Here is a 26266-nt window from a genome sequence, read left to right as displayed (position 1 = left end):
AGCTAGCCACTGCAAAGCTCACCACAAGTCAATGCTCTCCACTAGCTAGTCACTGCTCACCACTAGTCACAGTTTTGCTCACCACTAGGCACTGCACTACTCACCACTTATCACAGCCCTGCACACCACTAGTTACTGCTCACCACTAGTCACAGCTCTGCACACCACTAGTCACTGCTCACCACTAGTCAAAGCCCTGCACACCACTAGTCACAGCACAGCTCACCACTAGTCACAACCCTGCACACCACTAGTCACAGCTCACCACAGGTTACCACTAGTCACAGCACAGCTCACCACTAGTCACAGCCCTGCACACCACTAGTCATTGCTCACTAGTCACAGCCCTGCACACCATTAGTCACTGCTCACTAGTCACAGAACAGCTCACCTCTAGTCACTGCTCACTAGTCACAGCCCTGCACACCACTAGTCACAGCTCAACACTATTCACAGCCCTGCACACCACTAGTCACTGCTCACTAGTCACAGCACAACTCACCACTAGTCACTGCTCACTAGTCACAGCCCTGCACACCACTAGTCGCAGCTCACCACTAGTCACAGCCCTGCACACTACTAGTCACAGCACAGCTCACCACTAGTCACAGCACAGCTCACCACTAGTCACAGCACAGCTCACCACTAGTCACAGCACAGCTCACCACTAGTCACAACCCTGCACACCACTAGTCACAATCACTGCTCACTAGTCACAGCACAGCTCACCACTAGTCACAGTCCTGCACACCACTAGTCACTGCTCACAGCACAGGTTACCACTAGTCACAGCACACCAGTCACAGTCCTGCACACCACTAGTCACAGCTCACTAGTCACAGCACAGGTTACCACAAGTCACAGCTCACTAGTCACAGCACAGGTTACCACTAGTCACAGCTCACTGGTCACAGCACAGGTTACCACTAGTCACAGCACACCAGTCACAGCTCACTAGTCACAGCACAGGTTACCACTAGTCACAGCACACCAGTCACAGTCCTGCACACCACTAGTCACAGCTCACTAGTCACAGCACAGGTTACCACCAGTCACAGCTCACTAGTCACGGCACAGGTTACCACTAGTCACAGCACACCAGTCACAGCTCACTAGTCACAGCACAGGTTACCACTAGTCACAGCACACCAGTCACAGTCCTGCACACCACTAGTCACAGCTCACTAGTCACAGCACAGGTTACCACCAGTCACAGCTCACTAGTCACGGCACAGGTTACCACTAGTCACAGCACACCAGTCACAGCTCACTAGTCACAGCACAGGTTACCACTAGTCACAGCACACCAGTCACAGTCCTGCACACCACTAGTCACTGCTCACTAGTCACAGCACAGGTTACCACTAGTCACAGCACACCAGTCACAGTCCTGCACACCACTAGTCACAGCTCACTAGTCACAGCACAGGTTACCACTAGTCACAGCACAGGTTACCACTAGTCACAGCACACCAGTCACAGCTCACTGGTCACAGCACAGGTTACCACTAGTCACAGCACACCAGTCACAGCTCACTAGTCACAGCACAGGTTACCACTAGTCACAGCACACCAGTCACAGTCCTGCACACCACTAGTCACAGCTCACTAGTCACAGCACAGGTTACCACTAGTCACAGCACACCAGTCACAATCCTGCACACCACTAGTCACAACCCTGCACACCACTAGTCACAGCCCTGCACACCACTAGTCACTGCTCACTAGTCATAGCACAACTCACCACTAGTCACTGCTCACTAGTCACAGCTTACCACTAGTCACAGCACACCAGTCACAGCTCACTAGTCACAGCACAGGTTACCACTAGTCACAGCACACCAGTCACAGTCCTGCACACCACTAGTCACAGCTCACTAATCACAGCACAGGTTACCACTAGTCACAGCACACCAGTCACAGTCCTGCACACCACTAGTCACAGCACAGGTTACCACTAGTCACAGCACACCAGTCACAATCCTGCACACCACTAGTCACAACCCTGCACACCACTAGTCACAGCCCTGCACACCACTAGTCACTGCTCACTAGTCATAGCACAACTCACCACTAGTCACTGCTCACTAGTCACAGCTTACCACGAGTCACAGCCCTGCACACCACTAGTCACTGCTCACTAGTCATAGCACAACTCCCCACTAGTCACAGCTCACCACGAGTCACAGCCCTGCACACCACTAGTCACTGCTCACTAGTCATAGCACAACTCACCACTAGTCACTGCTCACTAGTCACAGCTCTGCACACCACTAGTCACTGCTCACTAGTCATAGCACAACTCACCACTAGTCACTGCTCACTAGTCACAGCTCTGCACACCACTAGTCACTGCTCACTAGTCACAGCTCTGCACACCACTAGTCACAGCTTACCACGAGTCACAGCCCTGCACACCACTAGTCACTGCTCACTAGTCATAGCACAGCTCCCCACTAGTCACTGCTCACTAGTCATAGCACAACTCCCCACTAGTCACTGCTCACTAGTCACAGCTCACCACGAGTCACAGCCCTGCACACCACAAGTCACAGCTCACCACTAGTCACTGCTCACAGCTCTGCACACCACTAGTCACTGCTCACTAGTCACAGCTCTGCACACCACTAGTCACTGCTCACTAGTCACAGCTTACCACGAGTCACAGCCCTGCACACCACTAGTCACTGCTCACTAGTCATAGCACAACTCCCCACTAGTCACTGCTCACTAGTCATAGCACAACTCCCCACTAGTCACTGCTCACTAGTCACAGCTCACCACGAGTCACAGCCCTGCACACCACAAGTCACAGCTCACCACTAGTCACTGCTCACCACTAGTCACTGCTCACTAGTCACAGCTCTGCACACCACTAGTCACTGCTCACTAGTCACAGCTTACCACGAGTCACAGCCCTGCACACCACTAGTCACTGCTCACTAGTCATAGCACAACTCCCCACTAGTCACTGCTCACTAGTCATAGCACAACTCCCCACTAGTCACTGCTCACTAGTCACAGCTCACCACGAGTCACAGCTCACTAGTCACAGCTCACCACGAGTCACAGCCCTGCACACCACTAGTCACTGCTCACTAGTCATAGCACAACTCCCCACTAGTCACTGCTCACTAGTCACAGCTCACCACGAGTCACAGCCCTGCACACCACTAGTCACTGCTCACCACTAGTCACTGCTCACCACTAGTCACAGCTCACCACGAGTCACAGCCCTGCACACCACTAGTCACTGCTCACCACTAGTCACTGCTCACTAGTCATAGCACAGCTCACCACTAGTCACTGCTCACTAGTCACAGCCCTGCACACCACAAGTCACAGCTCACCACTAGTCACTGCTCACTAGTCATAGCACAACTCACCACTAGTCACTGCTCACTAGTCACAGCTCTGCACACCACAAGTCACAGCTCACCACTAGTCACTGCTCACTAGTCACAGCACAGCTCACCACTAGTCACTGCTCACTAGTCACAGCCCTGCACACCACAAGTCACAGCTCACCACTAGTCACTGCTCACTAGTCACAGCCCTGCACACCACAAGTCACAGCTCACCACTAGTCACTGCTCACTAGTCATAGCACAACTCACCACTAGTCACTGCTCACTAGTCACAGCTCTGCACACCACAAGTCACAGCTCACCACTAGTCACTGCTCACTAGTCACAGCACAGCTCACCACTAGTCACTGCTCACTAGTCACAGCCCTGCACACCACAAGTCACAGCTCACCACTAGTCACTGCTTTACTAACTGTACAACAGAGTAAAACAACCAGAGCTGAATGCAGAATGTGTAACACCGCACAGGATTATGGGCCTAGTAGTGCAGCGAGCACAGAGCGCGCTACAGAGAGCCCAGTGACCCCAGGCTTCTGTCACTGGTTCTCCCGCGCAGGCGCGCACAACACATGCTGGGAGACGTGCGCGTAACCCGCACACAAACAGAAGCTCGCACGCAGAGCGTGTCCAGCGGTAGTAGCTCTCGCGTTACGTCTTGTGTGTGACCCGGAAGTATAAATCACAGACAGGGTGAGTGTAATGTGCAGGCTTACCGAGTAACGCGCGTACTTAGCGTCACTCACTGTGAGTATAATCTGTGCACGCGCACCCACTTGCTCTGTACTTCTCTTCACTCCCGGTAGCTTTCGTATCATTTGCTTCACTTACTGTGTTACTTGTGCACACTGTGGGTTACTAAGGTCACTTACTGTGTTACTTGTGCACACTGTGGGTTACTAAGGTCACTTACTGTGTTACTTGTGCACACTGTGGGTTACTAAGGTCACTTACTGTGTTACTTGTGCACACTGTGGGTCACTAAGGTCACTTACTGTGTTACTTGTGCACACTGTGGGTTACTAAGGTCACTTACTGTGTTACTTGTGCACACTGTGGGTTACTAAGGTCACTTACTGTGTTACTTGTGCACACTGTGGGTTACTAAGGTCACTTACTGTGTTACCTGTGCACACTGTGGGTTACTAAGGTCACTTACTGTGTTACTTGTGCACACTGTGGGTCACTAAGGTCACTTACTGTGTTACTTGTGCACACTGTGGGTTACTAAGGTCATTTACTGTGGGTTACTAAGGTCATTTACTGTGTTACTTGTGCACACTGTGGGTTACTAAGGTCATTTACTGTGGGTTACTAAGGTCATTTACTGTGTTACTTGTGCACACTGTGGGTTACTAAGGTCACTTACTGTGTTACTTGTGCACACTGTGGGTTACTAAGGTCATTTACTGTGTTGTGCACACTGTGGGTTACTAAGGTCATTTACTGTGTTACTTGTGCACACTGTGGGTTACTAAGGTCACTTACTGTGTTACTTGTGCACACTGTGGGTTACTAAGGTCATTTACTGTGTTGTGCACACTGTGGGTTACTAAGGTCATTTACTGTGTTACTTGTGCACACTGTGGGTTACTAAGGTCACTTACTGTGTTACTTGTGCACACTGTGGGTTACTAAGGTCACTTACTGTGTTACCTGTGCACACTGTGGGTTACTAAGGTCACTTACTGTGTTACCTGTGCACACTGTGGGTTACTAAGGTCACTTACTGTGTTACTTGTGCACACTGTGGGTCACTAAGGTCACTTACTGTGTTACTTGTGCACACTGTGGGTTACTAAGGTCACTTACTGTGTTACTTGTGCACACTGTGGGTTACTAAGGTCACTTACTGTGTTACTTGTGCACACTGTGGGTTACTAAGGTCACTTACTGTGTTACCTGTGCACACTGTGGGTTACTAAGGTCACTTACTGTGTTACTTGTGCAGACTGTGGGTCACTAAGGTCACTTACTGTGTTACTAAGGTCATTTACTGTGGGTTACTAAGGTCATTTACTGTGTTACTTGTGCACACTGTGGGTTACTAAGGTCATTTACTGTGGGTTACTAAGGTCATTTACTGTGTTACTTGTGCACACTGTGGGTTACTAAGGTCACTTACTGTGTTACTTGTGCACACTGTGGGTTACTAAGGTCATTTACTGTGTTGTGCACACTGTGGGTTACTAAGGTCATTTACTGTGTTACTTGTGCACACTGTGGGTTACTAAGGTCACTTACTGTGTTACTTGTGCACACTGTGGGTTACTAAGGTCATTTACTGTGTTACTTGTGCACACTGTGGGTTACTAAGGTCACTTACTGTGTTACTTGTGCACACTGTGGGTCACTTACTGTGTTACTTGTGCACACTGTGGGTTACTAAGGTCACTTACTGTGTTACTTGTGCACACTGTGGGTTACTAAGGTCACTTACTGTGTTACTTGTGCACACTGTGTGTTACTAAGGTCACTTACTGTGTTACTTGTGCACACTGTGGGTCACTAAGGTCACTTACTGTGTTACTTGTGCACACTGTGGGTCACTAAGGTCACTTACTGTGTTACTTGTGCACACTGTGGGTTACTAAGGTTACTTGTGCACACTGTGGGTTACTAAAGTTACCTGTGCACACTGTGGGTTACTAAGGTCACTTACTGTGTTACTTGTGCACACTGTGGGTTACTAAGGTCACTTACTGTGTTACTTGTGCACACTGTGGGTTACTAAGGTCACTTACTGTGTTACTTGTGCACACTGTGGGTTACTAAGGTCATTTACTGTGTTACCTATGCACACTGTGGGTTACTAAGGTTACTTACTGTGTTACTTGTGCACACTGTGGGTTACTAAGGTCATTTACTGTGGGTTACTAAGGTCATTTACTGTGTTACTTGTGCACACTGTGGGTTACTAAGGTCACTTACTGTGTTACTTGTGCACACTGTGGGTTACTAAGGTCATTTACTGTGTTACTTGTGCACACTGTGGGTTACTAAGGTTACTTACTGTGTTACTTGTGCACACTGTGGGTTACTAAGGTTACTTACTGTGTTACTTGTGCACACTGTGGGTTACTAAGGTTACTTACTGTGTTACTTGTGCACACTGTGGGTTACTAAGGTCACTTACTGTGTTACTTGTGCACACTGAGTCACTAAGGTCATTTACTGTGTTACTTGTGCACACTGTGGGTTACTAAGGTCACTTACTGTGTTACTTGTGCACACTGTGGGTTACTAAGGTCACTCACTGTGTTACTTGTGCACACTGTGGGTTACTAAGGTCACTCACTGTGTTACTTGTGCACACTGTGGGTTACTAAGGTCACTTACTGTGTTACTTGTGCACACTGTGGGTTACTAAGGTCACTTACTGTGTTACCTGTGCACACTGTGGGTTACTAAGGTCACTTACTGTGTTACTTGTGCACACTGTGGGTTACTAAAGTTACCTGTGCACACTGTGGGTTACTAAGGTCACTTACTGTGTTACTTGTGCACACTGTGGGTTACTAAGGTCACTTACTGTGTTACTTGTGCACACTGTGGGTTACTAAGGTCACTTACTGTGTTACTTGTGCACACTGTGGGTTACTAAGGTCACTTACTGTGTTACTTGTGCACACTGTGGGTTACTAAGGTCACTTACTGTGTTACTTGTGCACACTGTGGGTTACTAAGGTCACTTACTGTGTTACCTGTGCACACTGTGGGTTACTAAGGTCACTTACTGTGTTACTTGTGCACACTGTGGGTTACTAAGGTCACTTACTGTGTTACTTGTGCACACTGTGGGTTACTAAGGTTACTTGTGCACACTGTGGGTTACTAAAGTTACCTGTGCACACTGTGGGTTACTAAGGTCACTTACTGTGTTACCTGTGCACACTGTGGGTTACTAAGGTCACTTACTGTGTTACTTGTGCACACTGTGGGTTACTAAGGTCACTTACTGTGTTACTTGTGCACACTGTGGGTTACTAAGGTTACTTGTGCACACTGTGGGTTACTACGGTCACTTACTGTGTTACTTGTGCACACTGAGTCACTAAGGTCATTTACTGTGTTACTTGTGCACACTGTGGGTTACTAAGGTTACTTACTGTGTTACTTGTGCACCCTGTGGGTTACTAAGGTCACTTACTGTGTTACTTGTGCACCCTGTGGGTTACTAAGGTCACTTACTGTGTTACTTGTGCACCCTGTGGGTTACTAAGGTCACTTACTGTGTTACTTGTGCACCCTGTGGGTTACTAAGGTCACTTACTGTTACTTGTGCACCCTGTGGGTCACTAAGGTCCCTTACTGTGTTACTGGTGTCCCCTGGGGGTCACTAACTGTGTTACTGGTGTCCCCTGGGGGTCACTAACTGTGTTACTGGTGTCCCCTGGGGGTCACTAACTGTGTTACTGGTGTCCCCTGGGGGTCACTAACTGTGTTACTGGTGTCCCCTGGGGGTCACTAACTGTGTTACTGGTGTCCCCTGGGGGTCACTAACTGTGTTACTGGTGTCCCCTGGGGGTCACTAACTGTGTTACTGGTGTCCCCTGGGGGTCACTAACTGTGTTACTGGTGTCCCCTGGGGGTCACTAACTGTGTTACTGGTGTCCCCTGGGGGTCACTAACTGTGTTACTGGTGTCCCCTGGGGGTCACTAACTGTGTTACTGGTGTCCCCTGGGGGTCACTAACTGTGTTACTGGTGTCCCCTGGGGGTCACTAACTGTGTTACTGGTGTCCCCTGGGGGTCACTAACTGTGTTACTGGTGTCCCCTGGGGGTCACTAACTGTGTTTTGGGGTTGACACTAAGCGCCTATTGCTAGAGGGACCCTTAGCTTTAATAAATTGACCCCTAGCGGTCAAGGAAGTGGATAATCAGAGAGAGAATTATTAAAGCGCCAAAGGACAAAGGCCGGGTCTAAGTTACTAAGGTCATTTACTGTGTTACCTGTGCACACTGTGGGTTACTAAGGTTACTTGTGCACACTGTGGGTTACTAAGGTCACTTACTGTGTTACTTGTGCACACTGTGGGTTACTAAGGTCACTTACTGTGTTACTTGTGCACACTGTGGGTTACTAAGGTCACTTACTGTGTTACTTGTGCACACTGTGGGTTACTAAGGTCACTTACTGTGTTACCTGTGCACACTGTGGGTTACTAAGGTCACTTACTGTGTTACTTGTGCACACTGTGGGTCACTAAGGTCACTTACTGTGTTACTTGTGCACACTGTGGGTTACTAAGGTCATTTACTGTGGGTTACTAAAGTCATTTACTGTGTTACTTGTGCACACTGTGGGTTACTAAGGTCATTTACTGTGGGTTACTAAGGTCATTTACTGTGTTACTTGTGCACACTGTGGGTTACTAAGGTCACTTACTGTGTTACTTGTGCACACTGTGGGTTACTAAGGTCATTTACTGTGTTGTGCACACTGTGGGTTACTAAGGTCATTTACTGTGTTACTTGTGCACACTGTGGGTTACTAAGGTCACTTACTGTGTTACTTGTGCACACTGTGGGTTACTAAGGTCATTTACTGTGTTGTGCACACTGTGGGTTACTAAGGTCATTTACTGTGTTACTTGTGCACACTGTGGGTTACTAAGGTCACTTACTGTGTTACTTGTGCACACTGTGGGTTACTAAGGTCACTTACTGTGTTACCTGTGCACACTGTGGGTTACTAAGGTCACTTACTGTGTTACTTGTGCACACTGTGGGTTACTAAGGTCACTTACTGTGTTACCTGTGCACACTGTGGGTTACTAAGGTCACTTACTGTGTTACTTGTGCACACTGTGGGTCACTAAGGTCACTTACTGTGTTACTTGTGCACACTGTGGGTTACTAAGGTCATTTACTGTGGGTTACTAAGGTCATTTACTGTGTTACTTGTGCACACTGTGGGTTACTAAGGTCATTTACTGTGGGTTACTAAGGTCATTTACTGTGTTACTTGTGCACACTGTGGGTTACTAAGGTCACTTACTGTGTTACTTGTGCACACTGTGGGTTACTAAGGTCATTTACTGTGTTGTGCACACTGTGGGTTACTAAGGTCATTTACTGTGTTACTTGTGCACACTGTGGGTTACTAAGGTCACTTACTGTGTTACTTGTGCACACTGTGGGTTACTAAGGTCATTTACTGTGTTACTTGTGCACACTGTGGGTTACTAAGGTCACTTACTGTGTTACTTGTGCACACTGTGGGTCACTTACTGTGTTACTTGTGCACACTGTGGGTTACTAAGGTCACTTACTGTGTTACTTGTGCACACTGTGGGTTACTAAGGTCACTTACTGTGTTACTTGTGCACACTGTGTGTTACTAAGGTCACTTACTGTGTTACTTGTGCACACTGTGGGTCACTAAGGTCACTTACTGTGTTACTTGTGCACACTGTGGGTCACTAAGGTCACTTACTGTGTTACTTGTGCACACTGTGGGTCACTTACTGTGTTACTTGTGCACACTGTGGGTTACTAAGGTCACTTACTGTGTTACTTGTGCACACTGTGGGTTACTAAGGTCACTTACTGTGTTACTTGTGCACACTGTGGGTTACTAAGGTCACTTACTGTGTTACTTGTGCACACTGTGGGTTACTAAGGTCATTTACTGTGTTACTTGTGCACACTGAGTCACTAAGGTCATTTACTGTGTTACTTGTGCACACTGTGGGTTACTAAGGTCACTCACTGTGTTACTTGTGCACACTGTGGGTTACTAAGGTCACTCACTGTGTTACTTGTGCACACTGTGGGTTACTAAGGTCACTTACTGTGTTACTTGTGCACACTGTGGGTTACTAAGGTCACTTACTGTGTTACCTGTGCACACTGTGGGTTACTAAGGTCACTTACTGTGTTACTTGTGCACACTGTGGGTTACTAAAGTTACCTGTGCACACTGTGGGTTACTAAGGTCACTTACTGTGTTACTTGTGCACACTGTGGGTCACTTACTGTGTTACTTGTGCACACTGTGGGTTACTAAGGTCACTTACTGTGTTACTTGTGCACACTGTGGGTTACTAAGGTCACTTACTGTGTTACTTGTGCACACTGTGGGTTACTAAGGTTACTTGTGCACACTGTGGGTTACTAAAGTTACCTGTGCACACTGTGGGTTACTAAGGTCACTTACTGTGTTACCTGTGCACACTGTGGGTTACTAAGGTCACTTACTGTGTTACTTGTGCACACTGTGGGTTACTAAGGTCACTTACTGTGTTACTTGTGCACACTGTGGGTTACTAAGGTTACTTGTGCACACTGTGGGTTACTACGGTCACTTACTGTGTTACTTGTGCACACTGAGTCACTAAGGTCATTTACTGTGTTACTTGTGCACACTGTGGGTTACTAAGGTTACTTACTGTGTTACTTGTGCACCCTGTGGGTTACTAAGGTCACTTACTGTGTTACTTGTGCACCCTGTGGGTTACTAAGGTCACTTACTGTGTTACTTGTGCACCCTGTGGGTTACTAAGGTCACTTACTGTGTTACTTGTGCACCCTGTGGGTCACTAAGGTCACTTACTGTGTTACTTGTGCACCCTGTGGGTCACTAAGGTCCCTTACTGTGTTACTGGTGTCCCCTGGGGGTCACTAACTGTGTTACTGGTGTCCCCTGGGGGTCACTAACTGTGTTACTGGTGTCCCCTGGGGGTCACTAACTGTGTTACTGGTGTCCCCTGGGGGTCACTAACTGTGTTACTGGTGTCCCCTGGGGGTCACTAACTGTGTTACTGGTGTCCCCTGGGGGTCACTAACTGTGTTACTGGTGTCCCCTGGGGGTCACTAACTGTGTTACTGGTGTCCCCTGGGGGTCACTAACTGTGTTACTGGTGTCCCCTGGGGGTCACTAACTGTGTTACTGGTGTCCCCTGGGGGTCACTAACTGTGTTACTGGTGTCCCCTGGGGGTCACTAACTGTGTTACTGGTGTCCCCTGGGGGTCACTAACTGTGTTACTGGTGTCCCCTGGGGGTCACTAACTGTGTTACTGGTGTCCCCTGGGGGTCACTAACTGTGTTACTGGTGTCCCCTGGGGGTCACTAACTGTGTTTTGGGGTTGACACTAAGCGCCTATTGCTAGAGGGACCCTTAGCTTTAATAAATTGACCCCTAGCGGTCAAGGAAGTGGATAATCAGAGAGAGAATTATTAAAGCGCCAAAGGACAAAGGCCGGGTCTAAGTTACTAAGGTCATTTACTGTGTTACTTGTGCACACTGTGGGTTACTAAGGTCACTTACTGTGTTACTTGTGCACACTGTGGGTTACTAAGGTAACTACCTATCAGAGTTTCACTTACCAGTCGACGCGTATGACCGAAACGCGTCGACTGGTAAGTGAAACTCTGATAGGTAGTTACTTTTGAAAAAACGTCTGCACTATTATTGCTTTTGTTTTCTGACAGAAAGGATCAATATGGCAGAACACCGAACTGACCGTTTGGGTCACCACTTAGGAATTCTACCTGCACCTCACACTTGGGAGAAATAGCACTAGGAGGAATACTACAGAATCTTTTTGGGACATACAAGTACATTTGTTTATTCTGACATTCCTTATTATTGTTGTTGTTTGACTGCTCACTATATTCAGGATTTTTTTTTATTTTTTTCGATTTTTTTTTTTTTTTTTTTTTTCCCATTTTTTGCTTGCTTATTGCTTGATCACACCACACCATTGCAGAGATTGGTTGTTGTGTTAAAAATTGTTGATTTCACACTGCTTATACGATGTTTTTTTGTTAATGGAGTTTGCACTATTTTCCACAAGAATTTGAAACACAAGCCTTCATCACATTTGTAACACAAGCCTTCACCACTTTATTTCACCACCTTTAGCACTGTCAATTTACCTTTTGACAGTCACCCAAGCCACGGCTTTACCCCTCAGCAGACACACTGCCTGTACATTTCAATTCTAAGACAGTCCTAATTACTGATCTAGTCAAGTTCTGTATATTTTAACCTATATCTACTTATTGTAAAATCTTGGATCCATGATTATATCTTTTTATGTACTCTAGGTATATTTTATTGTTTCTTATAATTATACTGTGTTAAATAAATTACATATTTTTAACTTAGACCCGGCCTTTGTCCTTTGGCGCTTTAATAATTCTCTCTCTGGTCACTAACTGTGTTACTGGTGTACCCTGGGGGTCACTAGCAATTTCAATGATTTTCATTTATAAATAATTGGGTGTTTGGATCAGCAATTTCATTTTGATCTATCAAATAACTGAAGGACACAGTAATATTTCAGTAGTGAAATGAGGTTTATTGGATTAACAGAATGTGTGCAATATGCATCATAACTTAGACGGGTGCATAAATTTGGGCACCCCAACAGAAATATTGCATCAATAGTTTGTAGAGCCTCCTTTAGCAGAAATAACAGCCTCTAGACGCTTCCTAAAGCCTGTAATGAGTATCTGGATTCTGGATGAAGGTATTTTGGACCATTCCTCCTTGCGGAACATCTCAAGTTCAGTTAGGTTTGATGGTTGCAGAGCATGGACAGCCCACTTCAAATCACCCCACAGATTTTCAATGATATTCAGGTCTGGGGACTGGGATGGTCATTCCAGAACATTGTACTTGTTCCTCTGCATAAATGCCAGAGTAGATTTTGAGCAGTGTTTTGGGTCGTTGTCTTGTTAAAATATCCAGCCCCGGCGTAACTTCCACTTTGTGACTAATTCCTCAACATTATTCTCAAGTATCTGCTGATATTGAGTGGAATCCATGTGACCCTCAACTTTCCCAGTACCGGCACTGGCCACACAGGCCCACGGCATGATGGAACATCCACCAAATTTTACTGTGGCTAGCAAGTGTTTTTCTTGGAACACTGTGTTCTTCTGCCACCATGCATAACGCCCCTTGTTATGACCAAAAACTCTATTTGTTTAATCAGTCCACAGCACCTTTTCCAAAATGAAGCTGGCTTGTCCAAATGTGTGTTTGCATACCTCAAGCAACTCTGTTTGTGGCGTGTGTGCAGAAAAGGTTTCTTCCGTATCACTCCCATACGCTGAATTGTTGAACGATGCACAGTGACACCATCTGCCGCAAGAGGATGTAGGTCTTTGGAGGTGGTCTGTGTGCTGTTTGTGACCGTTCTCACCATCCTTTGCCGCTCCGATATTTTACTTCTGGCCTTAAAGGGACACTGAACCCACATTTTTTCTTTCGGGATTTAGATAGAGCATGCCATTTTAAGCAACTTTCTAATTTACTTCTATTATCAATGTTTCTTTGTTCTCTTGTCATCTTTATATAAAAATGAAGGCATCTAAGCTTTTTTCTTGGTTCAGAACTCTGGACAGCAGTTTGATTAGTGGATAAATGTATCCACCAATCAGCAAGGACAACCTAGGTTGTTCACCAAAAATGGGCCGGCATCTACTTACATTCATGCATTTCAAATAAATATACCAAGAGAATAAAGAACATTTGATAATAGGAGTAAATTAGAAAGTTGCTTAAAATGTCATGCTCTTTATGTTTTACAAAATAAATTATTTGGGTTCAGTGTCCCTTTAACAAGAACTATATATGATTTCATGTCTTAATTTTATTTTTATTTCTCATCATTTTTTTTTATATTTTTATTATGGGATGGTTTGTTTATATTGGTTACCATCCCAACCAATTAATCACTGATGGCACACACAGGTATTTTTTATCAGTGGTATCATTTACTAGGTGTTGTAGTTCTTTTATATAGCAAGTGTATTTCATTTAACTTTTATATAGCCTGAAGAAACAGCCCTTGTAGAGGCTGAGAAACGCGTTGCTTTTATTATGTTTTCTGATACACTTGCTGCTTCTATTTTTGGAGAGTCCTTCCTTTTTTTTACCACTTTTTGGATTTATGCTGTGCGACTGGCAAACGGACGCGGCCTATACCTGTGTACAGTCTATTGGGCGACAGAGGTTCCAGCTCGCCTTGATTGCACCTGGAGGTGCACTAATATCTGCAAGTCTGACCATTATCTGGGAACTTTGGTGTCCAAACTGTACTGGGCTATGGATATTGTCTTGTGTCATTTACAGGTATAGGAACTCTGCTGGTTTCCTCTGAGTCTCTTCCCTGTGGGTATACAGTGAGCTGAACCACTAACTGATTCAGCCTGCATCATTTGCACCATTGGGTGCGCCATTTATGTGAGTATATTTCTACTTCACACTGCTTTAATATTGGCGCCTCTGTCTCCTTCCACCTAGTCTCCAGTAATAGTTCATTTATAGGCACCGTCTAGTCATATTACATTTTCATGATTCAGATAGGACATGTAACTTAAAACCATTCCAATTTACTAAGTAGGCTTGTATGTGTACTCTCCATGTTCTCCCTATTGCTATGGGCTCTCTGGCTGAATGCAGTTGCACCTGCAATAGTTCCGCCATTGCTTTTCACCACATGGTGCATGACGAGTAGGAGTCTCTGCAAGCAAAATGAATAACGCACCTGGCTCCTGAGCAGTCGGCCAGTGGGATACTGCACTGCCGCCTGCTTCCATATTCTCAGTGGAATAGTAAGTTTATTGGCCTTGTAGACAGCGTGCCGCACACATCAGTGTATAGGGGGGGGGGATCAGAGTGCCAAATTCCATTATAGCCAGACTAGAGGGAGGTTGGATTCCCCTGCAGTAAAAGACCAGGTCATGACGTCCTCAATGCTGCACCAGCGAGGATGTGTTGCTGAGCAGCTGGCTGGGGAGATTGTCAGCTAGCAGAGCCTACCGCAACAGCGTGCTATTTGACTGACTAGCTGTGAGTGCAGCAGTGTGCGATATCAACTCGGTCACGTTCTCCAGCACTGATTGGCTCCCCATCCAAGAGTCCGCTATGAGAACGGCCTCTATTGGGAACAAATTGGCGGGAATGGGGTTCCAACCACCAGTGGAGACACTGATCCTCCTTAGTCATATACAAATCAGTGAGCATGGTGCGCAATGGAGAGAAGACGTCCTGCTCGCTGCTTCTCTGCATAGCTTAACATGCCCATTTTTTTTTTTTAAATGTTTTATTAATTAATAAAAAAAAAAATCTTTGCCCATACGACAGGTGAAGCATTGCCTTACCTGCCTCTACTGACTGCATGTCCTGTTACTGTGTTACTTGTGCACACTGGGTCACTGTAACTTGTGCACACTGTGGGTCACTAAGGTCACTTACTGTGTTACTTGTGCACACTGTGGGTCACTAAGGTCACTTACTGTGTTACTCGTGCACCCTGTGGGTCACTTACTGTGTTACTCGTGCACCCTGTGGGTCACTTACTGTGTTACTCGTGCACCCTGTTGGTCACTTACTGTGTTACTCGTGCACCCTGTGGGTCACTTACTGTGTTACTCGTGCACCCTGTGGGTCACTTACTGTGTTACTCGTGCACCCTGTGGGTCAATAAGGTCACTTACTGTGTTACTCGTGCTGGTCAGTCACATCAGACTGTTGCCGATGACTCCACTCACTTAATAATTTACTGAGTCGGTGTTTCTCAGCTAAGTATGGAACAAATGCAGTTCACTTACATTCATTGTAATATAGCATCACTGGCATTAACAAGAGTACTGGGAAATTAAATGATTGCATATTTTTGTGCAACAGACTAAATATTTTGAATATAAGGACTCATTACTAGTGATGTCGCAAATAGTTCGCCGGCGAATAGTTCCCGGCAAACATAGCATGTTCGCCGCGAAGGGCGAACATATGCGATGTTTGATCCGCCCCCTATTCTTCATCATTGAGTAAACTTCGACCCTGTACCTCAGTCAGAATACACATTACAGCCAATCAGCAGCAGACCCTCCCTCCCAGACCCTCCCTCCTGGACAGCATCCATTTTAGATTCATTTGGAGGCTGCATTCTTAGTGAGAGGAGGGACAGTGTAGCTGCTGCTGATTTAATAGGGAAATCGATAGCTAGGCTAGTGTATTCAGTGTCCACTACAGTCCTGAAGGACTCATCTGATCTCTGCTGTAAGGACAGCACCCCAAAAAGCCCTTTTTAGGGCTAGAACATCAGTCTGCTTTTTTTTTTTTTTTTTTCATGTGTAATCTAATTGCAGTTGCCTGCCAGCGTGTGTGTCAGGCTCACAGCGTATACAGTGCCCACTTGCCCAGTGCCACCACTCATATCTGGTGTAACAGTAGTGTACATTTAAAAAAAAAAAAACACACTTTTTTTTTTTACTGTGAAATAATAGCAGACAGCTGCCAGTACCCAAGATGGCCGCCAATAAGGCAGATGGGGAGGGTTAGAGAGCTGTTTTGTCCTCTTTGCCTGTAATTCCATTCTGAAATTGTGAGCTTTTCAGTTCCTGTTAGAAATGGAAGTGCAGAACACTGTTAAATCCAGCACAACCATTGGCTGCACACTCTAGTGACCTATTTATAACTGACCCTAATTGGCCACAGCAGAGAAGGTAACACAAGTTACAACATGGCAGCCCCCAGTGTTTTATAGACACTAAAACTTTACTTATTTTGTCACTTTTTAAACAACTAATGAAACTTTAAAAAATGCATCTTCATGTTACTCATGGACTAATCTTTTCTTTGAATGCATCATTCTATCGAGCATGTATTTAGTGTTTAATGTCCCTTTAAGATGGCGGGGACAATTGTGGGGGAGGGAAGGGAGCTGCTTGGAAGGGATCAGGGGTCTGATGTGTCAGGTGGGAGTCTGATCTCTACACTAAAGCTAAAATTAAACCTGCAAGCTCCCTACAAACTACCCAATTAACCCCTTCACTGCTAGCCATAATACCAGTGTGATGCGCAGCAGCATTTAGCGGTCTTCTAATTACCAGAAAGCAACGCCAAAGTCATATGTCTGCTATTTCTGAACAAAGGGGATCCCAGAGGAGCATTTACAACCATTTGTGCCATAATTGCATAAGTTGTTTGTAAATAATTTCTGTGAGAAACCTAAAATTGCAAAAAAATTTGTTTGTTTTTTAAATTTGATCGCATTTGGCGGTGAAATGGTGGCATGAAATATACCAAAATGGGCCTAGATCAATACTTTGGGTTGTCTACTACACTTAAGCTAAAATTAACTCTACAAGCTGCCTACATTCTCCCTAATTAACCCCTTCACTGCTGGGCATAAAACACGTGTGGTGCGCAGTGGCATTTAGCAGCCTTCTAATTACCAAAAAGCAACGCCAAAGCCATATAAGTCTGCTATAATGGCATGTCTGGCACACAGTGTTGGGGCAAGGGTCCATCTGACCACTGATACCTGGTCTGCAAAGCATGGTCAGGGCAGGTATATCACCTACACTGCGCACTGTGAAGCGGGCGTAACCCTTACACTACCTGATCGATACAACATCATACCTGATGTTTTAAAGCACGTTATTCCAAGCAATTTAGGAATGTTAGGTGATTTATGCCCTTTATGGATTAAAACCAGACTCTGCATCAACTATGTCATTTTCCATGGGAGTTTTGCCATGGATCCCCCTCCGGCATGCCACAGTCCAGGTGTTAGTCCCCTTGAAACAACTTTTCCATCACTATTGTTGCCAGAAAGAGTCCCTGTGGGTTTTAAAATTTGCCTGCCTATTGAAGTCTATGGCGGTTCGCCCGTTCGCAAACTTTTGCGGAACTTCGCCGTTCGCGAACCCAAATTTTTATGTTTGACATCACTACTCATTACCTGAAGATGTTGGGGCTGGGCAATTACAATTTTTGTGTGAAATTATGTTTATTTTAAAATGACGTTTAAAATATTAAACAAGAACCAATAAATTGATGTAGTCTGCTAATCTATTTATTGAATCGCTTTGGGGTTTCATGTGTATAAAGAAAAATCACACATCACACAACATACAATTACCAAGAATCTGGTCAAAACAGGTTTTCACAGGGACATATTACTGCCTAAACCACATAGGCCTGTTTCTTTTGTTTTTTTCCCTTTCAAAAATTGGCACAAAAGGTGGGTTTTTTTTTTGGGGGGGGGGGGAATGTGGTCACCCTAGCGCTATTCCAACATGAAATATTAATATTTCACATAGAAGAATATGTTCTATTTATTCTTAAAGAATGCTAGATAGAATGATGCATTCAAAGAAAAGATTAGAATAACCTGTAGATGCATTTTTTTTTTTAAAGTTTCATTAGTGACAAAATTAGTGTCAAGTTTTTGGGTAACTTAGGTTGCCTTCTTTGCTGTGGCCAATTAGCAAGAATTATAAATAGATCACTGGAGTGTGCAGCCAATGGCTGTGTGGCATATGTGTTCTGCACTTCCGCTACTTCTTGTAGAGGTTTTTTTATTTATATGGTTTATCATTTTATATTACCATCTCAAAGTATAATATCCATTGAAATACATATTCCTATGAATATCTGATATATATTTATTTTTTTTGTAAAATGTCTATCCTTATATATAGATGTGTATATATGTGTGTGTGTGTGTATATGTGTGTGTATATATATATATATATATATATATATATATATATATATATATATATATATATATATATATACACAGTATCTCACAAAAGTGAGTACACCCCTCACATTTCTGTAAATATTTTATTATATCTTTTCCTGTGACAACACTGAAGAAATCACACTTTGCTACAATGTAAAGTAGTGAGTGTACAGTCTGTATAACAGCAATCCTGGCAGCACTCGTACATCTATTTCCCTCTGGAATGACGCTGATCTCATGCACTCAACTTCTTTGGTTGACCATGGCGAGGCCTGTTCTGAGTGGAACCTGTCCTGTGAAACCGCTGTATGGTCTTGCCCACCGTGCTGCAGCTGTTTCAGGGCAATTTTCTTATAGCCTAGGCCATCTTTATGTACAGCAACAATTTTTTTTTTTTTTTTTCTTCCAGATCCTCAGAATTCTTTGCCATGAAGTGCCATGTTGAACTTCCAGTGACCAGTGTGAGAGCGATAATGCCAAATTTATCACACCTGCTCCTCATTCACACCTGAGACCTTGTAACACTAACGAGTCACATGACACCGGGGAGGAAAAATGGCTAATTGGACCCAATTTGGACATTTCCACTTAGGGGTGTACTCACTTTTGTTGCCAACGGTTTGGACATTAATGGCCGTGTGTTGAGTTATTTTGAGGGGACAGCAAATTTACACTGCTATACAGGCTGTACACTCACTACTTTACATTGTAGCAAAGTGTCATTTCTTCAGTGTTGTCACAGGAAAAGATATAATAAAATATTTACAAAAATGTGAGGGGTGTACTTACTTTTGTGGGATTGTGCGTATGTACGCACACATTCCAAATAAAGCCAGCACTGTTAGAAATGTCACTGCGGGGGTGAGTACTGCGTATTCATTTCTGTTTGTCTGAGGAAGGGAGTGAAACCCTGAAACGTTACACAATTAAGGTCACGGTTTTGAAAATCAGTGAGTGCATCCCTATATTTACTTGAGAGAGAGAGTGCAGAACATTGGAATGTGAAATATTTACAGTAAATACACAGTATAACACATTACATGTTTTCAGCTACTTGACTGCAAAGGGTTCTAATGCAGATATTTATATCTATCCCATGTGTATCTGCACTCACAATGCCGTATGGTCAGCAACCAGGATGTCAAAGTCAATTTTCAGTGTAGATATCTTCCATAAAGGACTGCACTCACTGGATTATGATAAATAATAAGTTTTAATACAAAAAATGCAATTGTCTGTTTTATTTACATGTATTTTTATACTGGTGACGATAAACGGGCATGACTACTAATACAATGACCAACCAATAACATTGTCCCATCAATCCAATATTTACAATGTGACACATTTTTTTATGCCAGCCTTTTTTGCTAGAATTTATGGTGTGGCATTTTTTTTGCCAGTATTCACAATGTAGCATTCTCTAAGCTGTCTGACATTATGGTCTCACCGTTATAACAGATTTGGAGTTATGCATATCACACACTCTACAACGCTTCTCTAATATCACACACTATCCCACAACATAATAAGTGACATATTGGGACACTTATCCATTTAGCTCAATATAATGAAAGAACTGCACCCTCCTCAATAGAGCTCTATTATCATGATTAGGCTTATTGATTTATTCACACTATCCTGATCTGGGACCCCCCCTATATGTAACCCTATTTTTCACAAATTACATTGTATTTTTCATTGTAATCTTCACTGCGTTACGCTCCTTCAGCAGCAGTGTATACGTCACACACGCATGGAATTTATGCCAATTAGCCATGCGTTCCTAACATTACAGCAGCGGCTTGGGAGGTTTGGTAATTGCGTCCTATCAACTGAGTGTGCTATTATTCTGAACAACCACGCTATCACGCTGCTCACCCACTTGAAGTGACAGTATCAGACATAGTAAGTAACAACACCATACTTGTGGCCACTATTGACTATATAGCAACATTTATCCTGAGGGTTATCGGCCACTACCGCCCTGTATACTTTGTAATTGACGGATATAAATGCCTCATATGCTGACCTGTTTAGATGCAATGTGACTAATGATTTTGTATATAAGATCAACATGCACTGATGTTTTAACTATGTGTTCTCAAGCTAGTATGAGGTTACAGCGTTATTGGGGGATAGAATGTGCAATATACTGTGAAGTGCACATGAAATATTCTTAGAGATGTATACTAATGACATGAGCTTAACTGAGCTACTTTCACTATGTACCATAGGGACTGATATTATGAGATTGTCTCATACACTGGTTTAACTTCTTTGGTGCTATCCACTTTTTTTTTTTAATGTATATATCACATGTTTAGGGTTATAAGGTGCATAGATTGCTATTTGCTATATTAAAACATTTGTGATTCTTTTGTTTATTTACTTTGGTATCCAGGTTTACAATATGGTTACCATGACTACACCTTTTTGGCGCAATTTACTGGATTGCTAGATGGGAGGGGCTTATTGTGTTTAAAGCCAGCATGTTTTGTTTGCACTGTGTTGGGTCTGAGGAAGGGGTCTGTGAACCCTGAAACGTTACCACTTTTGTATTAAAACTTTATTATTTATCATAATCCATTGAGTGCAGTCCTTTATTGAAGATATCTACACTGAAAATTGACTTTGACACCCTGCTTGCTGACCATACGGCATTTTGAGTGCAGATACACGTGGGGGGGGGATATATATATATATATATATATATATATATATATATATATATGTGTGTTGTATGTATTTTCTGTTGTAATACTTGTGTACTGCCACAGCTACTTGCGATCATATCGCAGCTTCAGTCTGAGAATGCTATTTGTATAATGACTTATATTACATATATTCCCTGCAGGGTGCAGAACCGTATCATGGCTTTGTGTGGTGCACAACTGGGACTTCTCTTCTCAGATGCATTGTGGACACTGAGTATGCGAAATTTCAGGTAACTGGGCAACGCTCACATAATCCAATGCTTTCTGTTGACCTTGTATAGTATATGTACCCCCTCTTTAATGTATAGTTATTCTCACCTCCCCTAATACACACATCAGATGCCGTACCTCTCGTCTCAGAATACACAGGTATCTGGGTTCACCAATCAACAGGCCATGTACCTCTATCCACCTGATACACTAGACCAGTTATCTCTCACTGCTTCCTCATACATAGACACTAGGATATGCACCTCTTTTCCTCTTTCTAATACACAAATATCAGGCTCTGTAGTTCTCATCAATGCCCATATACAAGGATGGAAGATAATAATCTTAATTTCATTTTAGCCTCTCGGCATCATGTAGTGCCATTCAGAAGATGACCCGTGTTCGAGTAGTGGATAACAGCTCGTTGGGTAACACGCCCTACCACCGGCCTCCTAAGTGCATCCATGTTTACACCAAGACTGGAGTTGGAAAGGTGGGAGACAAAATCCTCTTGGCCATTAAGGGCCAGAAGAAAAAGGCTGTCATAGTGGGTCACAAGATGCCCGCAGGCTCTATGACACCTCGGTTTGACTCTAATAATGTAGTGCTTATAGAGGACAACGGTACCCCTGTAGGCACAAGGATAAAGACTCCGATCCCCACTAGCCTGAGGAAACAAGAGGGCGAATACTCCAAGTTGTTGGCCATAGCACAGACATTTGTGTGATGCAGATTAAAGGCACTTGTTGTACTTATGGACTGAGCTGCGCCTGAGATAGGCTATTGTCTGTATAAAGGTTGTCCATGGTAGCCCAGAATTAATTCTGTGCCAAAACGACTGCACACACCATGCTCATAATCACCATGCTGTATAGTGACTACTTTACTACTACTATAGTGACTACTTTAACCAAACTAAAACTAATTCATCTTAAATCTGTTTTTTTTAATGTTTTTTTTTTTTTCCATCTAGCATGGTAATTAACTGATAAATTAATTTTGCCTGATGTTAACTGCTTACGTTAACATCAGCAAAAGTTGGGGCAGAATCTGTGTTTGGACTTTTTGGGTGGTCTCTACACATACTCACATACTTAGCACTGCTGTATTGTGGGCATAAACTGTATATGCAGCAGGGTACAAAGATAGCAATATTTCAGCCTCCAGTGTTATCTATTGAGAGCAACCTGTGAATATATACCAGAACCAAACAGAAAGAGGGATATCTGCCATTCATGGCTTAGCAGAACATTATGTTCTTGGAGACTTAAAGGGACACCGAACCCAAATTTTTCTTTCGTGATTCAGATATAGAGTATGAAATTTTAAGCAACTTTCTAATTTACTCCTATTATAAAATTTTCTTTATTCTCTTGGTATCTTTATTTGAAATGCAAGAAATCTAAGTTTAGATGCCGGCCCATTTTTGGTGAACCTGGGTTGTCCTTGCTCATTGGTGGAAAAAATTAATCCACCAATCAAAGTACTGTCCAGAGTTCTTAACCCAAAAAAGCTTAGATGGCTTTTATTTCAAATAAAGATAGCAAGAGAACGAACAAAAATTGATAATAGGAGTAAATTATTTAGTTGCTTAAAATTGCTGCTCTTTCTGAATCACAAAAGAAAATAATTGGTTTCAGTGTCCTTCTTTTTAAGTTTTTTATTTTTTTGTATCTGTTAAATAGTGGCACAAATGTTATGGAATTGACATTAAAACTGTGTTTAATATAGAAGGTAGTGCAAGATGAGTCTAACATCAGTAACTAGATGTCTTTTAGAATATAATCTTTAAGTAGATTCATTCAAGTATTTTAGACCCCCCCCCATCAAGGATATGTATTCAACAATATACAGACTGAATATAAGCTACAGCTATTATGCATATATCTGTGTTAAAATATTAATTGCAACCCTCTTTCTTTATATATATATATATATATATATATATATATATATATATATATATATATATATATATATATATATGTTACCAAAATAGATAGTTACCAAATATTCCTTGTTTCATCTCAGAAAATATATAAGTAAATTATAAGTAAATTTTTGCAATCACTGAGAAAAAGGTAGATCAGCTTGTTTAGAATGAATGTATTTTGGACGCCCAGCAGTGTATCATTCAAGTCAGCAAAATCTGTCCCATTTCTTCTTCATGCATTCACTTAAATAACTTTTTCATTCATTTATGAAACCATGGGAGTGGCCCTACGAGATCTGACCATCCCATTGGTTAGGTGGGATGTCTATTTGGATTGGCCCTTGGTCACCATGGAAACGCATCCTTTAAGCAGTTAAATATCAACTGCTATACCGGTATCGGCCCTTCGGTGGTAGCAGATAGCATAAAACAAATTCATCCTTAACATTTCTAAAACATTTTTAGACAGTGAAATATTTCTTTAAACTATGTAATAGCTGCCATAATTTCTTGTATTAACCTTTCTCAGCATCAATCATAGATGGAGCAGCGTCAGATTAATTTCCTGATCGTTTTGATATGAAACATCAAATACATCTAGCATTATATTAAAATAATTTATATTTCATTTAGCCTAAAAGAAAATTTATATCTCATAGTCATATCACATCAAAGTAACTTCCATATCTTCAGCTCACTATATTTTAAGAGATGTATTTAAAACTTTATAAACATTTGTTTCACATTTATATGATATGACATTTCACCTCACGCAGGCACTCCATCTGAAATAAAGTAATAAGTGTCATTAATTATTTCTTTCCAGGTCCACAAATATTTATTTATATTCTTAAAAACACAGGTTATTACACATTTTTGACTGACTAAAACAGTTACCTCCCAAGCTTAGCAAATACCCATGTAATAATAATAGAGAATTAGACAATTTCTCAAATTTCTATATTTAATACATTCTGGGGCATGCATTCAAACAAAAAAAAACAAAAAATATTGATGTTTATTTGCTGCCTGCTTATGTGAGCTTCCAGAGTCACGCCTCAGCATCTGTCTTTTGTTTCCCAAGGCCTTTATTATCTTAATCACCACATGAACTGCTCAAATAAATCTGTGCTAATTACCAGTTCCCCTTGAAAAATGTTTTCATTTCTCACATTTCTTCAGACGGATCGGCATTTCTCTTGGAGGATATTCATATTTATATGCCTGTGTCCTGTTCCATGTATCAAAGTGCTGCCTTTTACACAGCAGGAGCAGGCTTCAAAGGTTATGCTCAAGCCTTTGGAGACACCCTGTCTGCATACTAAATGGGGGAAGAGCTGAACATGAGTGAAGTCAGTTTGTCTGAGAGGAATGAATCACCTTTTTCTGATCAGTGAAATATCTGATCAAAAATACAGATTTATTAATCTTGAGATATATGATTAAAATATATATATTTATTAACCTCACATATACCATGACATAATCCCCCTTCCAATTTTAAATAGATGTAGGACACATGTATTTAAATTGGTCTAAAGTCAATGGTATTTGATGAGGATCAAACGTATACCTCATAGACAGTCTCTTATGTAGGAAGTTTGTTATTTTGAGCCTTCATGTTTATCAGTTAGGCATCTTTAAACTACAGTATGTCTTTAGTTCATTTGGGGATATGATACTTCATTCTCCCTCTATGACTTGTAGTTGGGATCTGGGATGACATGCCCGCAATTGATTGATATGGACCCATTTATCTATGAAACTTTCATTTTTGGGGATCCTTATTTTATAGGCCACTGGAGATATTTTGTCAGTAATGACGAAAGGACCTTTCCATGAGGGAAGAAATTTCTTCTCCCTAACCGGATCTCTTCCAAAGTTATAAAGATAAACTTTATCATTTATTTCATATTCCTTTTTGGACGTTTTGAGATCATAATAGGTTTTAGTGGCAGTTGCGGCTCTTTCTAAATTCCTTTGAGCAAATGCAAAGGCATATTGCAGGTGTTTTCTTAAGTTCTCCACATATTGATGTGTATTGGCAGCATTTATCAAGTTTTGGTCTGATGTATGGTACAGTAGATGCTGAGGTAGAACCATTCTTCTACCAGTCATCAGCTCAAAAGGTGACATTTTGGTAGCACTACTTGGAGTTGCCCTTAATGCCATTAAGACTAGAGGTAGTTTTACATCCCAGTCTTTACCTGTTTCACTCACAAACTTTTTGAGGATTTTAACAATGGACTGGTTGTACCGCTCTACACCACCACTTGAGGCAGCTCTATAAGCAATATGGAGCTTTCTTTTTACCCCTAGTATTTTCCACATTTTGGTCATCATTTCGCTAGTGAAGTGGGTTCCCCGATCTGATTCGATTCTTTGGGGCAAACCAAATCTGGAAAATACATGGTTGATGAGCAATGCTGCACATGTTTCAGCACTATTGTTAGGTGCACTAATGCACTCTACCCATTTAGTGAACAGGCATGTTACGGTTAACATGTATTTGTTACCTCTTGATGATCTTGTTACCGGGCCAA

At 42.9% G+C, this 26266-nt stretch overlaps 1 protein-coding gene across 4 annotated transcripts; it reads left to right on the top strand.

Annotated features, from left to right (window-relative positions):
• The first annotated feature begins 3989 nt into the window (after window positions 1-3989).
• Window positions 3990-24867, top strand: MRPL14 (mitochondrial ribosomal protein L14). Of its 4 annotated transcripts, XM_053712733.1 has the most exons (4): window positions 4020-4058; window positions 11803-11928; window positions 21721-21810; window positions 22151-24867. In XM_053712733.1, exons 3-4 carry the CDS (start codon window positions 21737-21739, stop codon window positions 22515-22517), a joined length of 441 nt encoding a protein of 146 aa, XP_053568708.1. In that variant the 5' UTR covers window positions 4020-4058; window positions 11803-11928; window positions 21721-21736; the 3' UTR covers window positions 22518-24867. The 4 variants fall into 4 exon arrangements, with proteins under 4 accessions (XP_053568707.1, XP_053568708.1, XP_053568709.1 ...); XM_053712732.1 differs by lacking the exon at window positions 11803-11928 and having other exon boundaries at window positions 3990-4058; XM_053712734.1 differs by lacking the exon at window positions 11803-11928 and having other exon boundaries at window positions 4058-4112.
• The last annotated feature ends 1399 nt before the right edge of the window (window positions 24868-26266 follow it).

The sequence above is a fragment of the Bombina bombina genome, chromosome 4 (genome assembly GCF_027579735.1).
Source record: "Bombina bombina isolate aBomBom1 chromosome 4, aBomBom1.pri, whole genome shotgun sequence".
In the NCBI taxonomy this organism is placed as follows: Eukaryota; Metazoa; Chordata; class Amphibia; order Anura; family Bombinatoridae; genus Bombina; species Bombina bombina.
The sequence above is the reverse complement of the archived record's forward strand: the minus strand, read 5'-3'. Positions and strand labels throughout refer to the sequence as shown.